The following is a 17,294-nucleotide window of genomic DNA, read 5'->3' as shown; positions in this document are numbered from 1 at the left end:
ATTCAGGGGGCCTGGGGCAAAGCAATTTTGGGGGCCCCTTCCATTAAAAAAAAAGTTGCAATACTATAGAATACTATATTCTCATGGGGGCCTCTGTGGGGCCCGGGGCAAATTGTCCCACTTGCGCCTCCTCCCCACCCCCCGGGCGGCCCTGGGAAAAATAAACATTTAAAAACCTTCCGCATCTCGGCACAAACCCAGTTTTGAGAGAACTTCTTTTCAAGTCACCTTTACAAGGTATCCCTGGTTCTCAGCATCAGATAGTGCTAAAAGCTCATTAAAAGGGTTGGACAAATATTTTCCGTCAAAACTTTTTTTGGATCGAAAACCAGAGCTTTTTAAAAAGCTGAAATTAGTCTGCCAAAACCTGGACATGGTTTGGGGTTTCAGAAGTGTGTGGCCAAATATTTGCTGCTTGCTGTGTTTGATTGTTTAAAGAAACAATAAAAAAAATTCTGCTTAAAAAAAAATCCAAAACTTTTGAACCACCTCAGCTTGGGACCAAACGCCTGAGCCCATCCAGTCAGAGATTTTTCCAGGTTTCTGATACTCTCATGGCTTCCTTGACTCATATCTGTCTCCATAACTTTGGGTTCATTTAGGTTAGAACATAAGAACATAAGAATGGCCATACTGGGTCAGACCGAAGGTCCATCCAACCCAGTATCCTGTCTACCGACTGGCCAATGCCAAGTGCCCCAGAGATTGTGAACCTAACAGGTAATGATCAAGTGATCTCTCTCCTGCCATCTATCTCCACCCTCTGACAGACAGAGGCTAGGGACACCATTCCTTACCCATCCTGGCTAATAGCCATTAATAGACTTAACCTCCATGAATTTATCTGTTTCCTAGAGACTGGCTCCATGGGGTCCCTCACAAACTGGAGATGGTTACTGTGGGTTTGTCTTTAGTATAGATTATGTACATACTCCACAAACTGAGCATTTGAGCTTGTTCCAGAATCTGGGATGAGCCTATGTTGTGAAAACTGAAATGCTCAAAATAGCACATGCATGTGAATGGACACAGGGTGCTAAAATTAAATTAACCCAGGGGTTCTCAAACTGGGGGTCGGGACCTCTCAGCTGTTCACGAGGTTATTACTGGGGGTCGCGAGCTGTCAGCCTCCACCTCAAACCCCGCTTTGCATCCAGCATTTATAATAGTGTTAAATATATAAAAAAGTGTTTTTAATTTATAAGGAGGGATCGCACTCAGAGGTTTGCTATGTGAAAGGGGTCACCAGTACAAAAGTTTGAGAACCACTGAATTAACCCCTCTGGAGCCTCGGGGAATGCAGGGGAGAGGGGTCTCCCTTGGTAGGGTTGGGAAGGAGGTAGGTGGTGTATGATATTGCTCTTCTCATGTGATCCCTCCCCCATGGCTCTCTTGGCTCTATCACTGTTAATCTAAAGTGGCTAATTTTTAAATGAAGCTACCCTCCCCTGACATGAATCTCCCCATGGCACTAAAATTAAATGTAGACTATAATTTGGTATTTGAGAAGTGAAAGGGATGGTAGCCCTAAAGGAAAAGATAACAGCTTGGCTCATTGTGTTAAATAGCTGTCTACAAGCCTCAAACTGTTGAATGAGCTTTAGCGTAGGGAAGGCTGTGCCTCCCCAAACAGCCTGGCCCTGCCCCCATCTGACCCCCACCCACTTCCTGCCCCCCGACTGCCCCCCTCAGAATCCCCGACCCATCCTGTTCCTTGTCTCCTCACTGCCCACCACCCCGGGACCCCACCCCCCACTAACCCTCCTGTCCCCGACCCCTATCCACTCCCCCGCCGAGTCCTGACAGACCCCCGGAACGCCCACGATCCAACCCCCCATTCCCCGTCCCCTGAGCATGCCCCCCCCCACCCCCAGCAGCGCTGTCCAGGGCCGCTCCTGGGTTACCGCCCCCTCTCTTGGAGCCTCAGCGAGCCGCATCTAGGAGCTGCCCTGGCCCCTGGACAGCGCTGCAGCGGCGTGGCTCCGGCTCAGCCCCGCCCCCTTACCACACGGCTCTGATTCAGTGGGAGGAGCTCAGGCCACGCCACTGCAGCACTATCCAAGGCTGCTCCTGACGTGGCGCGCTGGGGGATGGGGGAAGGCGGAGGCGGGGCCGGGGGAGCCTCAGACCTTCTCGTGGGGCCGGGGGCCCCTGCAGGGCCCGGGGACTGAGGCAAATTGCCCCACTTGCTCCCCCCTCTGGGCGGCCCTGGCCCCAAATCGATAATGATAGAAATACTGGTCTATGCAAGACTAGCTTCTGATAGAAAATGAAGACACAATTAGTCAAAGAAAAATTTTATGCAATCAGTCTTCAAGATGCTTATTTTTGTATCATTGTTCACCTTGTTCATCAGAAATTTCTCTTGTTTTTAGTCTGCACTGAACTTTGCCTACATCAGAGCACTTCAGATAATCTTTAGCTTCCTGTACTTTTTACCAGTGCCATGGCACATTTTTCTGGGAAGAAAGAAATATGTCCATACTATTTGGACAACTGACTAATTTGGGGAAAAATCAGAGGAGCAGACCATTTCAGCACTATATGTTCACAGTTTAGTACTTTCTAAGAATCACTATTGGCTAATCATTTGGGCGAGGCATTCTTTCTTCCTATCTCAGGAGTAAGCCACATTCACTATCTAGTTAGACAGGATGTTGGTCAGAACTAAAAATTGTGAAATTAAAAGCTTGGGTCACAACTCCGTCTGCCTCCAAGGTGACCTCAGTGTGCCTCATCTCTGCACTCTGTAAGTGTGTGTTCAAGTATTACTCCGGAGGGCATTCTGCACCAAAAAATTAAATTCTGCACACAATATTTTAAAATTCTGCAAATTTTATTTGTCAAATAAATGTGGAGGCTCCAGCATGGCGTAGGGGAGCACAGGCCACTGGGTGCACAGAAGTGGGAGATCAGTGTGCTGCACGCGCAGCGGCATGGCTCCAGGGGAGGGGCCGGCAGCTTGCTGCACTTGGCCCGGCGCTCTGGCCCGAGAGCGCGGACTCCGCGGCTTGCTGCACCGGGAGAGTGGAGCCATTTGCCCACCCCTGCATCAGGGTGTGCCTAGGCACACCCCGTGCGCATGCCTATGCTTCTTCCCCCTGCCCCCGTGGGGGGGGGGGCGGGGGAGCGGAGGGCGGAGAAGAGCGGGCCAGGCTGGGCAGGATTTTTAATGGCACACTTCTGCCTGCCGGGACTCCATTAAAAAAGTCGGCTCGCATGCCATTTTTGGCATGCGTGCCATAGGTTGCCAACCCCTGGGCCAGACCTTTGTAATTCCATTAAAGCAATATAAAAGCAGCTGTTTAAGAAGAAATATAAAACTAAAATGAGCCTTGGCCAAACCTGTAGTTGAAGGACAAGTGCAGATCAAGACAGCAACCCAAACTTTTTTTTTCAAAATCTCAAGCTAGAATAAGCATTCATTGAAAATTTTTTTGTTAACTTTAAATTAAAATCCTTTGTAGTAATGATGTGTAAACTTAAGTTTGGAATCCATTTCTAAGTAAGATTTTCACTTCAAGAATGGGGAAAAACAAAACAAAAAAAAAAGAGAATCAATGTCTATTACACAGGACACTCGTGCAAAAATGTTCTTGAAGGGTGGTACCAGAACACCCCGATAACACATTCCCCAAAGATAAGAGGAACACATTGACCTTTGAAAGATAAGGTCAGGATGACAGTGTGATGGACAGATATGTTTTGATCAAACCAACATGTACAAGGTAGACGGTAGTAGCTTACCATGTTAGAGGTGGCAGCTAACCACGTCAGAGGGGCAACTTGTTTGTATCGGTGTATAAAATGGAGTCTCAGAGGAATGTCTTTGGCTGGTCTAAGGGGCAGTGGAAAGTCCCACTGCTGACTTAGTTGGTCCATTGTGATGGGTATACATGTGGTCCCGTAGATACTAGGACCTGTGCTTTGTTAACAATAAACCTGGCCGGGTGCTTTCACTACTGAACGGGTCTATGGTTACTGGGTAGTTCGATTGGAACCTGTTGTACAGGCTATCTGGCCAGAGCCAGTGCAGCGCACAGAGAGAACACACACGCAGCCAACATCTGACAACACAAGTATTATAAGATGTGAATTTTCTTGAAAACAAACTCTAAACCTGTGGCATGTATTTGTTTAACTGGACTGAAACTATTCATCGTTAATGAAGTTTTTGAAATTTTTCAAATTTTGTTTGTTGGAATGTGGTGTTTCTTTAAAAAACAAACACACTCAATTTCGAGATCTTTGGATTTTGCTAGTGTTCCTTGAAAATTTTTATCACAAATGTTATTGAACTATCAAAATCATACTGAAATTTCAGTAACCTTTTCAATAAAATTCACAAACTTTAGGAAAAAAATGGAAAATGGATCCTTTTCAAATACTGAGAAATGGAAACAACTTGGAAATTCTTTTTTTTTCAGTGTTTTTTCATCCCAATTCTAGTTTATTAATAGAGTTTTTAATACATGATAGTACAGTTTTCTTGGGAAGTGAGTGAAAGAATAATATCAATCCATCTTTGGTGTTCCTTTGCTATCACACAGGAAGCATTTTTTTGTAACTACTAAACACAGCTGTTGAGCACTGAGATGTGTTCTTGGCCATAGGCTTTCCAATTTGTGTTAGAATCTTCAGAAACACATACTTTCTCCTCATACTTTGTCTTGTCACCTTTTTATATATTTTCCAGTAGACGAATAGAAGAACCCTTCGGCCCATCTCTTTCCCTCCCCTTCCACTCCTCCCCCTATTTGAAAGATAAGGTTAATTCTTCTGAATTAAGAACTCAGCCAGATCTTTTTGGGGTTGAGTCCTGTTTGTGGCTGCCAAACTGTCTTACTGGTCTGGTTCAAGCTATAGGTTCCTTTATCTGATCAATGTACACCATTTATCAAAACAGCTGTCTTGCATGATCTGCAACTTCACATACAGTAAATGGGCTGCTGCATAGGCATGTTTGATTATTAGAAGGCTCCAAAAACAGTTGTAAAGGTTAACAAAAATTGTAGCGGAAAGGAAGAGTGAAGGTTGATGTGCCACAGGGAGAAATGCACGAAGAAACAGAGGAGTAGAAATGAAAAAATAAATATATGTACATAAAATGGGATGAAATGAACAAATGCAAAAAAACCCAACATGGAGAGGATCAAATTCCATCCGAGAAACATTAACTTAAATTTGTAACATAGTGTAGCAGAGCAGTGGCTGGCAATAAAAATATCCTTTTTTCTTGGCCCTCAGTTTTTAATACACTTTTTTCCATACAGTCTTTGCATGGCACATTTAATTTGCAGTGCACATTGGTGGCTAGTCACTGGTTAGATTGAAATTTATCTTCTCGGATAGATGAGCAGGCAGCATTCATTAGCAAAGTTATCTCTCATGGATGTCTTTGTTTGCATAGCAATTGCTTTCCTTTTTGTTTCTCTGTTTAAAAAAAATGGTTCATTAAACTAACTTCCCCTGAAAAACAAAACAATTGAAATAAAGTAAAAGTGTTGCAGGAAATCCAAATCCTCTTTTTTTAATGTACTGGAAGTTTCTCAAAACCCAAAAACTTACCGGGTTCTCCCTCCCTAATTTTCCAGTTTATTCAACCACTCCATACAGACTGATAAAAGTGCTTTGTTTTCCTCGTAATTGTACAATAGTTGTGTTTTTCTAATCTCTCTCAAAGGTGGTGTTGTAGAAGAGGCCTAGGATCTCAAATATTGAATATTAATCAAAGCAGCTCAGTTTTGTTCTTTCTCTTTTCTATAGAAGGGTATCTGAAGAATTTTTACAAATTTTTATCTTGGAAATTAGTTTATTCATTATGTTTAATTTTAGGAAATGGTGCTCTTGCAGAACATTCTGAAAATGTGCATATTTCAGGAGTGTCAACTGGTAAGTCATTTTTTGTAATGTTTAAATTTCATGCATGACTTAAATGGTAAATATTGAAAGCCACCTGGTATCTTAAGAAGAGATATTTGGCTATAAAAATTATTACTGCCTTTTGCAGCATGTAATAAGGAATGAAGCAACTGGAACATGGAAAAATTCTCATAAGATAAAATTGATACCTGCATGCTCGTGAACAGATTATGCTTTTCTAAGTGGACTGCTTAATTATTTTTCCATACAAACATTGAACTAAGAGAAAAGTTGGTTTAAGTTGAATTGATATTTTCTTTCCACAGCAAAGTTTTGTGAAATGAAATTTATTGAAATGTAATTTTCGACATTCTTGCTATCAAAGAATAACAAATCCAGAAGTTATACATTTTGCTTGATTAGATTGACACAGTACCTGAAACTACTGTTCACTTGACTGCACAGTTTCTTTAATAAAAAAAAAAAAGAGAGAAATTTGCAGCTCATGAAATTGAGGAACTGATAGATGCTGGTATAATACAGGCCATAGTGTGGACAAGCAGTGCTAAAGGGTTGCTACACTCCTTTGCCAATATACTATACCACAATCCTGCCTGCAGCCATCTAATTATTGTAGTTCTTGGGTCTTTCCTGAGGAGTAACTACCATTTGGGCTGAATTGTGTGTTTGTGGTGTGGACAAATGTCCACGAAGGACTAGGTGACACTCAAGTAATCTTGATTCAATCTTCATAAAAGGCTAATAGATTGAAACGCTGTCAGGTGGGCTGTGGGCAGAGTTTTGCAAAATATGTATATTTAGGATATTTGTACTCTAGAGAATTAAGCCACTGGTAAACATACAGATGAGATAACACCTATGTAAGGACCGGTAATGCAAATTGGCTGTTCGGTTGCAGTTTTACCTTGCAACCATCTCTTCGCTGTACTGCACAGTTTCCATTACAGTGCCTTCTTGGTATCTATCCCACACTTTCTGGCACATCTGCCCAAAGCAGTGGTGGTGCAGTGTATGCACACCCTATCCCCTTTGAGGTGGAGTGGGGTTGTGGTGGCACCATGGTTACAGTCAACCAGACCGTCCTGGGACTCAAAACAGTGCGGCGCAATGGTCAGAGTCAAAGTGGCTGCCCTGGGGTTCAGGGCTACGCAGCCTAGTTGCCAGAGTCAATATAGCAGCCCTTGGGTGCAGGGCTGCACGGGGAAGAGGCCAGAGTCAGGGGCTGCGACCAGCTCTCTGGGGCAAGTACATTCATCACCCAGTCAGCGGAGTTCCGACCACAACACCACTGACTTTATACAGGTGGGAGATACCATTCACTCCGCCTCCCTGGGCCACTTCCTACCGTGGTTCTAGAAGCTGTCATCCAGGTCTCCGGGTTTCCTGAAACCGGACTCCCGCTGGTCGACTATAGGTAGCAGGTGTCCGGTCTGGTCCCTGAGATCTTTGATTCCCACTGTCAGGGGCTGTTGCTACTCCTGGCCTAGAGCCTCCACTGAGCGTGCTTCCTCATCAGTGGCCAGTCCAGACTGAGGTGAGCTGCTCTCCTTTATACTAACACACAGTTGGAGCATGCCCAGCAGGGTCTGAGGGACGGGACTTCCGCCACCCATAGTGCAGGATTAAACCTTTCTTGTCTAGTGTGGGGTATGCACACCCCATCACAAGTGGCTTATGGGAGACTTCAAAAAGCATTCTCAGAGCCTAGTAAAATTGAGGGTGAAGAGATCTAGCTCCTATAATCTCATGGGGAAACTCCCATTAGTTCCTGGGAACCAGCACCTTTTCCAAGTTGTCTTTTGAGAATGGAGGCCAGGATGTAAATTCAGCTTTTGCTCAGTGAAAGAGGTTTATAAAATTTGAAAACCCTATTCCTTGGTGGGTATTTTTTTTTTATTGCGATATAGTGTCACGTGATTAAACTTCTCTTTTTATATGAAAATACACTTTTCTTTAGGTAAATTTCTGATCAGTTGACCCTCTCCATCATACTACTTATTTTATTTCTATTGCTTGTCAGGTGATGACATGTCAAGTTCAAATTACAGTAGACCTTTGCTGTCTGTCCTAGTGCTGCTACATCATCATTTCCTCAGAATTGGTGTGCAAAGTAGTAAAGTGCCAGGCATGTTTATGGCATTGTATAAATAATAAAAAGCACAGATGTTTACAGCTCTTGTGTATAGTCATTGTTGAAAATGGGGTGGACCCAGCCTCACAAAATGTGAAATCTCATGCCACAATTTTTTGTTAACTTCCTGGATTTCTTCTCCTGGACCTCATCCCTTTTCTCCTTGTGACAACCTGCATCATGTTTCACAATTCAGGGGGAGAAAGCACCTGCTGCTACCCCTTTTCATGTGTGGATGGGTAGAAAGTGGTGGAGTCTTGGGTCAGTCCCCTAACAATCTGACCAGCACAGCTGAGCCAATGCAGAGGGTGATCTGAGCTGTGCTAGGAAAAGGGAATAACACAACTGTCTCCGTGGTGTTAGGGCAGACTGTAAGGGTACGTCTACACTGCAATTAAAAACCCTTGTGTGCCAGCTGACTTGGGCTTGGGTTAAGGGGCTGTCTAATTGTGGTGTAGATGTTTTGGGCTTGGGCTGGAGCACGGGCTATAGGACTCTGTGAGATGGGAGGATCCCAGGGCTCGGGCTGCATGCTGAGCCCAAACATCTACCCCACAATTAGACAGCCCAAGTCAGCTGGCATGGGCCAGCCATGGATGTTTAATTGCAGTATAGACATACCCTAAGGCAGAGGTGAGCAAACTATGGCTAACCCCTGGACCCTCCCGGGCTGTCCTCCCTCCCCCGCAGCCTCAGTTCGCTCGCTCCGCCGCAATGCTCTGGGCGGCGGGGCTGTGAACTCCTCTGGCTGTGGTGGCGGCGGCAGCAGCGTGGCCCGGTTTCAGCTGGGCGGCGTGGCTGTAGCGCTGCCAGCCACTGGTGCTCCAGGCAGCGCGGTAAGGGGGCACAGAGCAGGGGGGGTTGGATAGAGGGAAGGGGAGTTCAGGATGGTGGTCGGGGGTGGGGGTGTGGATAGGGTTCAGGGCAGTCGGGGGGAACGGGGTTGAATGGGGGCAGGGGTCGGGGGGGGGTTGGATGGGGCAGCGGGGGGCAGTCAGGGGCAGGGGTTCCGGGGGCAGTCAGGGGACAGGGAGAAGGGGTGGTTGGATGGGGTAGGAGTTCCAGGGGGGCTGTCAGGAATGAGAGGAGGGGTTGGATGGGGCGCCGGGGGTCCAGGGGCGGTCAGGGGACAGGAAGCGGGGGTGTGTGGATGAAGCAGGGGTCCCAGAGGGGCCATCAGGGAACAGGGGGCATTGGATGGCGCAGGAGTCCCGGGGGGGGGGCATATAGGAAGTGGGGGCCGGGCCGGGCCATGACGCCCTCTCCTAATCGGCCCTCCATACAATTTATGAAACCTGATGCGGCCCACAGGCCAAAAAATTTGCGTGCCCCTGCCCTCAAGGGCTGCCAGCCCCTGAGGAACCATCAATATGGTTCTTAATTTTTGTAAATGTCAGTTTCCAAATATATATATTCCCAGCTGGAAACAATAAATAAATAGTTTAATTTACCTATTACCTTCTTTCTCCTAAATGTGCGTAGTGGAGATTTTTCATTGCAGATTATTTTTTAGTTTCCTTGCCATTGACATGCTTTCTGCACATTTAATCTCAGATTGTTTTGCAATATAATGTAATGATTAAAAGGGAAAGGGTGGAGGTGAGTTGAAGAATAAGTTCTGGAGAGAAGAAAACCGCCAATTGATCCATCTGTACCCTGTTTTTAAATGTGTCCATGCCTTATACTGCAGATGCTTGAAGTATGCACTTAAATCAGTGAGGATAAGGACATACTGCACATGTACAATATCTGCCTTTCAAACAACTATGATTGTGTTTTCAAAACTTCCCCCCCAAAATTTATCATTCCTCATTGAGGATTACATACACCAGTGAGTCAAAACAAAGTAATTTTATTAGGACATTTTAAAAAGACAAAACAACTTCCTTAAAGCCAGAAAACTTGTTTAAAAACATTTGTAATTGGTGGACAAAGGCTTTTGCCCTTTGATCTTTTCAAATTCAACTTTAAACTTGACATTGAAAAAAAACAAGCATGAAACTTTTTTCAGAAAGTTGTGATTGAAGTGGGGTTTAGAATGAAATGGCTGTCTTGACTTATCTGTAGACTTCTGATACTGCTATTCTAAAACTACGGTACTAAGCCATGCTTTAATATCATAAAATACCATGATCCCTGGTGTTTTTGTTATAACAGGTTGTGTATGTCAGACTAGCACTTGCTCCTTAATACAAATGAGCATATCTTTTTCAACATAGCATTCAAAGACAGAATCATATTGTCTGTGTTCTTGTATGAACATTTTTTTGCGTGTCAGCAGCCATTAGTGTAACCAGTGTTTGGACCTTCAAAAATATCCAGGTAGGGGAGAGAAGTGCCAGTTTGGAATTCTTCAAGGGGCATTTCTTCAATAAAAACACCTTCGGTAAATAAGTACTTAATGAAAGACTAGGGAGTATTTTTTTTTCAGTATTTCAACTTGTTCGTATGTTGCATTTGAAAATGTATTTTGTACAATATAGTTAATACTGCTATCTTATTCCCTGAGTGATAACTCAGTTCCCCCCTCACCCCGTTTGTGTGAGTCGTTCACATGGCAACATGTGAGAGAAATATATTTTTAAAATGATAAATGTCATTATAGAAGCACACAAATAGGAAAGGGGTAGATGTAGTCCCTACAAAATTCCCTACAAATTTTTATTTTTAAATTGTCTAGATTGCAAGCTGATAATGGTGATCCTTTACAGACCTGTTACCTCAGTTTCCCTAGAAACTGGGTTACACTTATATTGGTTTTATTAAATGCTGCTATTGGATTAAACAGAAAAGGGATGGAATTTATTCATGCACGCACACATTCATTGCATTCATACCCTCATGCACCCACACACTCACACAGGCGGAGAGTTACCGGAGACAGCAGAGGAAGCCGAGAAGCCGAAGCATAGTAGATCTGGTGTGTCCGTCTGCGGTCACAGATCCGAGCCGACGAGCAGCTCAAGAAGCAGGGGGCTTGTGTGCATGCCTTCTTCCTTTTATTGGAACTGGGCGGCTCCTGTCACGTACACTGAGTTTCACTTCTGTGTCCGTCACCGAGAAGCATTCCCAGGCCTCGTTCCTTTCATGCGTAGCAGGTTCTTCTTTTCTTTACAGCACCCCATGATTGCCTTCTCAAGGCAGATTACATCAGACACACCTGGCTCCAGGCTCTTTTCTCCTCACAGTTCCTCTCCACCCAGTCCCCCACACACTCCCTTATTCACACACACTCTGATTGCGTGATGGAATATTGCAAAGCTTGGAGATTTAAACAAGTGGTAACTGAAAAGGTTACAAAGCTTGCAAAAGTTACAAAATTTAAAAGGCTATGCTAACAATAACTAAAGTTACAACATTTGCAAAGGGTTACAGAACTTAATGATCATGCTAGCAATGATTGAAAAATTACAAATTTTACAATCCCATTCTACAGGATTGAGCGGAGGCTTTACATAACAGGACCCATCTTTATTGTGAAATTGAATTTACTGAATCGTTTTTATAAAACCCAAATAAATAATCCCAATTTGTACAGTTTTCACACCTCTCTGTATTGGTGTGTTTTAAAAAAAAAAAAAAAAAAAAAAAAAAGTTTTTTAAATCACTCTCAATGTGCCTTGTTTATAAACATTGTTTGAGAACATTGTCTGTTTTGCAGTGCAGATGGTGGCCAGTGTTTTAGCTGTCTCCTCCAACATTTCAGCTGAAGTTTTTTTTTCAGCCTGTTCTAGAGGCTGGTAAATATTCTCCTAAAGACACTTTTTTGGCTCCTTTCCCCCTTTAACAATCTTATTAAATCTGAGTCAACAATTTCTGATAATTACCCCCCCTCCCCAAAAAAAAGAAAAGAAAAGAAAAAGAAAACGGGGGAGGGGGGGAGAGAGACACTGAAATCCTCTCTATTTTTGACTTGAACTTTACCACAGTCTTGGTCCTTTGTTCTGTTTTTGCTATAAAACACTTTAAATCCCTTCACATTTCTTACTCAGCTGCATCCATAGCCTTACCGTGTCTGGTATAATGCAAACATATTTGATCTTCTCCTGGTTCACACTTGTAGCTAATTCTTTTCTTTTCTTTTTAACTGAACTCCTTCTATTATTATAAAGATAAATCCATAATCTGCTATCCCTTACTCTAGTGATATCTGTTTTCCCTGAAATGTTGCTCATTGTTACATCAGATAAGTTTACTTCTCTAGTTCTTGCTAGGTAAGTTTAGCTTTGTTTTTCTTTACTATTTTGATATTGGTTCTTGCAAAACTAATGTATCATGATGTTTCCAGGAACTCTTTCTTTGCTTCTCTTCTTTGTTCACCCCAGGCACTCTACTAATGGTTTAAAGTGATGTTTCCTGACCTGGGGAGATGGTAGACTTCTACAGATTGGGAGTGTGGGGGAAGCATGGAGCAGAGGATGGTAGTTGTGGAAATGGGGAAAGCTGCTTGACCCTATAATGTGTACTTAAAGCTAGCCATAGCAGTAGTCCATATGTGCAGGGATGCAGACTATGGCAGCAGTGCAAAATGTAGAGAACATTAGTAAAGAACAGAATCATCATACACCCAGATGAACACGATTTGTTGGGGGAAGAGTCAACGTAACTTTTGTAAAGGGAAAGCATGCTTCACCAATCTATTAGAATTCAACTTAAATATTCCAGTGAGCTCTTCAGTTGGCTCATTTTAAAACTCCTGGATGCAAGTTATCTGGACCTGCTGATTTAGAAATGTCTAACTTTAGTAGCTGCTACTTTCCATTCCACTAGTATCTGTGGAGGTTGGTATGAATGTTATATGATATGTCTACATCTTTTTTCCCCAAATACAAAACAGAAATATTTATTGAACACTTCTTCCTTTTCTGCATTATTATTGATAATTCTGCCCTTTCCTTTGAGTAATGGACCAATACCATTGGCAGGATTCTTTTTGTTTCTAATATACTTTTATAAACTCCTCCTCTGCTGGTCATGTATTTCTCCTTGTGTTTGCCTCCTTTATCAATTTTCTACAGTTCCTAGCTTCTGATTTGTTCTTTACTATCAGCTTGCCTTTTCTTCTATTTTTTTAAAAATAGTATATAGCTGCCTTCACTTCCCCTTTAAACCAGGCCAGTTTTTTAATAAATACAGCCTTTTCCCTTCATTTTTGGTTTTTTTTGGGCATCCAGTAAAGTGTTCTTGAACTATTCCTAATTATCATTCATGTTTTCCTGATTAAATTCTTCCTCCCAACTGATCTGGTTAATAATTGTTTTCAGTTTTGTGAAATTGGCCCTTTTAAAACACCAAGTATATATTTTATTACTGGCTGGACTTTACTCTGTTTGCACATTATAAATGTGGTCAAGTTATGGTCACTTGTACCTAAGCTACTATTAACTTTCAGTCTGTGATCAGTTCCTCTTTAGATGTCAAGACGAGTTCTACTATGGAATTCCTGTGTGTTGGATGCAACACATTTTGAGTTAAGAAATTATCTAAAATATTTAGAACATATAAGGATGTTTTAGTAATGGAAGCATGAGACTACCATCATATGTCACTCAGATTGAAGTCCCCCATAATCACACAGCTTTTTTTCATACATGTTATAGATAGGTGCATAAAGAGCCAGTCATCTGTTTGCTAGTTTGATTTGAGCTGTGACAGGGTATTACCTGGTGTCTATCTTGTCTTTTATCTGTTAGGACATTGATCCATAAACATTCAAGATAATTTTCTTCTGAGTTATCAATGACTCGGAAACAAGTAATGCAATTTGTGACAGAGAGAGCTACTTCCCCTCTCCTTTTTCCCATTTGATCCTTCCTAAATAGGTTATAACCGTCGATTTATGTTCAAATCATGTGAATCATCCCACCAGGTTTCAATAATACCAACAAGATCTCTAATTTGTGTTCATAAATGAGCAATTTGAATTCATCTTGTTTGTTACCCATGTTCCTTGCATTTGTGCTAAGGCAGTTCATGAATTTCTTCTTTTCATGTCCTTTCTTGATCAATTTTTTTGTTCTCAGTGTTTGTTTTTTTTTTTTTTTTTTTGTGCTGAGCTCTCATCTCTTCCTTTTCTACCCTCCTCTTTTGTTAACACCATCTTCATTACTTTAGCCAGCCTCTTCCCAAGGAGATAATCTTCACCCCAGTTGTAGGGAACCTATCCACACAATGCTACTCTCTCTCCCCGTAAAAAGGGGACCAATATGCTACAAAACCAAAACCCTTTACCATACACCACTTACCTAGCCCATGGTTTATTTCCAGCATCTTCAGCTTTGTCTTCGTGGGACAGGAAGGATCTCGGAGACTATCACTTGGATATTCTTCTTCAGCACACTTCCAAGTTTCCCGAAGTAATCTGTTATCTATGAGCTATCCCACAACGCAGTATCTTTAGTGTTGATGTGAACCATCACCATTGGATCCTTGCCCAACAACTTCACAAGCCTGTCCAATCTTAGAGTGATACCTTATGTCTTGGGTCTGAGAAGGTAGTAGCACACTGTCCTGTTGTCCAACTCCCTTGCAAAATGTTCTTTCGATTCTTCTGAGTATTGAATCCTCAACAAGGATTGTCCGTCTTCATTGAACAATTGGAGAACTTTTTGTGGGAAACTTGATTTTTTTTTTTTTTCCTTACAGATTGGGCTGAGTTGCAAAGTTTATCTTTGAAAACTCAATGGCGATCGGGGGAGGTCCTGGATGACTGGAAAAAGGCTAATGTAGTGCCCATCTTTAAAAAAGGGAAGAAAGAGGATCCGGGGAACTACAGGCCAGTCAGCCTCACCTCAGTCCCTGGAAAAATCATGGAGCAGGTCCTCAAGGAATCAATTCTGAAGCACTTAGAGGAGAGGAAAGTGATCAGGAACAGTCAGCATGGATTCACCAAGGGCAAGTCATGCCTGACTAACCTAATTGCCTTCTATGAAGAGATAACTGACTCTGTGGATGAGGGGAAAGCAGTGAATGTGTTATTCCTTGACTTTATCAAAGCTTTTGATACGGTCTCCCACAGTATTCTTGCCACCAAGTTAAAGTAGTATGGGCTGGATGAATGGACTATACGGTGGATAGAAAGCTGGCTAGATCGTCGGGCTCAACGGGTAGTGATCAACGGCTCCATGTCTAGTTGGCAGCCGGTTTCAAACGGAGTGCCCCAGGGGTCGGTCCTGGGGCCGGTTTTGTTCAATATCTTTATTAATGATCTGGAGGATGGCGTGGACTGCACTCTCAGCAAGTTTGCAGATGACACTAAACTGGGAGGAGTGGTAGATACGCTGGAGGGTAGGGATAGGATACAGAGGGACCTAGACAGATTAGAGGATTGGGCCAAAAGAAACCTGATGAGGTTCAACAAGGACAAGTGCAGAGTCCTGCACTTAGGATGGAAGAATCCCATGCACTGTTACAGACTAGGGACCGAATGGCAAGGAAGCAGTTCTGCAGAAAAGGGCCTAGGGGTTACAGTGGATGAGAAGCTGGATATGAGTCAACAGTGTGCCCTTGTTGCCAAGAAGGCTAACGGCATTTTGGGCTGTATAAGTAGGGGCATTGCCAACAGATCGAGGGATGTGATCATTCCCCTCTATTCGACATTGGTGAGTCCTCATCTGGAGTACTGTGTCCAGTTTTGGGCCCCACACTACAAGAAGGATGTGGAAAAATTGGAAAGAGTCCAGCGCAGGGCAACAAAAATTATTAGGGGGCTGGAGCACATGACTTATGAGGAGAGGCTGAGGGAACTGGGATTGTTTAGTCTGCAGAAGAGAAGAATGAGGGCGGATTTGATAGCTGCTTTCAACTACCTGAAAGGGGGTTCCAAAGAGGATGGTTCTAGACTATTCTCAGTGGTACCTGATGACAGAACAAGGAGTAATGGTCTCAAATTGCAGTTGGGGAGGTTTAGGTTGGATATTAGGAGAAACGTTTTCACTAGGAGGGTGGTGAAGCACTGGAATGGGTTACCTAGGGAGGTGGTGGAATCTCCTTCCTTAGAGGTTTTTAAGGTCAGGCTTGACAAAGCCCTGGCTGGGATGATTTAGTTGGGAATTGGTCCTGCTTTGAGCAGGGGCTTGGACTAGATGACCTCCTGAGGTCCCTTCCAACCCTGATATTCTATGATTCTATGATCCCCTTGAACCGGCTGTATCTTGAGAGGTATCTTCCACAGTTTCCACATTGAGGGCCTGGTATCGATTGGAAACTTCTAGCTGTATGAATTCCTCCTGGTCCTCTTCTCTCTAGAGGCCACAGCCTGCCCATCCTCATCAGTCTCCAGCCGTGTAGAATGCCCACATGACCTCTTGCCTATAATGATTATGAACTGTCAGGCCTCATCTGACTTCCTGTCTCTCCAACTCCTCGGTGGCCGGCTCCTTTCTTCCTTGAACCTGGGGTGGGGTGAATCTTCCTTTTGAACCTGACTGCCTAGGAACTCCTCAGTGTCTGTGATTCTCAGTAGTGTCTGTTTGCTCCTCTAATGCAAGAATCTTTTCATCCAGCACAGCTACCAATTTAAGCTTCATATACAAGAAGTCCCATCTGACTTCAGAGGAATGAAAACACGCCGTGGACGTTGCAGGTCACCACCACTGTTCAGTCTCAGGCCATGTTGAAATCTCACAAGCACTGTTTCTTGAAGAAAAGACTGTCACAACCCCTTTCTCAATTCCTTCCTTCCTGTTAGCTGCCTCTGTTTGTGGCTCTCAACATGGCCCAGCAAGTGACTTTTTATACCAAATGTCCCTGCTTAGCTCAGTTTATCTCCATCCCTTCACCAAGGAGCGATTGACCCTTGTAGCTGTTTGATGTCTCTGAGTGGTTAGAGTGTCTCCATTCTTGACAAGAATACTTCCTTAACTCTCTCATTGTCACTTGCTATTCCATATGTGGGCCTCAACTATGATTGCCAGGTGCTTTCTCTTCTTAAGGCAGGAACCCAGCAACCAGAATATAGATATTCAATCCTGTTCCTATAAACAAACAATATGGGAGGAGATTTTCAAAGAAGTCAGTTGGGAGTTAGGCACCCAACTTTCTTCCTCTCTTCCCCTCCCTGGGAGTTGACTAGTATTGGCCCTTTGTGCCTTAGGAAACTTCCCTCATGATTTTCAGGATATCTCTATTCTTAAAAAAAACCCAACAACCCTTTATTCCCTTCTCTTAGTAGATCCCAGCACCACTGACTCAACTTAGCCCCTTCCCACAGCTGCTTTTTTCTCCAAAGTTCTAATCCTATATGGATTGTGCCTTCAGTGGTTGTGCCACTACTTGTCTT

General features: G+C 43.4%; 1 protein-coding gene across 2 annotated transcripts in view; it reads left to right on the top strand.

The window, feature by feature from the left end:
• LRP12 (LDL receptor related protein 12) overlaps window positions 1-17,294 on the top strand; it is a 94,404-nt gene that overhangs the window by 30,030 nt on the left and 47,080 nt on the right. Inside the window, exon 2 of one of the 2 annotated variants that reach the window (XM_024194502.3) lies at window positions 5,836-5,892. The exons of the other annotated variant lie outside the window; for it this stretch is intronic. Within the exon in view, the coding sequence (XP_024050270.2) occupies window positions 5,836-5,892 (57 nt within the window). The remainder of the gene's footprint in view (window positions 1-5,835; window positions 5,893-17,294) is intronic. 2 annotated transcript variants of the gene reach the window in all.

The sequence above is a fragment of the Terrapene carolina genome, unplaced genomic scaffold (assembly GCF_002925995.2).
Source record: "Terrapene carolina triunguis isolate 2854851 unplaced genomic scaffold, T_m_triunguis-2.0 Scaffold58, whole genome shotgun sequence".
Classification (NCBI taxonomy): Eukaryota; Metazoa; Chordata; order Testudines; family Emydidae; genus Terrapene; species Terrapene triunguis.
This window is presented reverse-complemented; position numbering and strand designations above follow the sequence as displayed.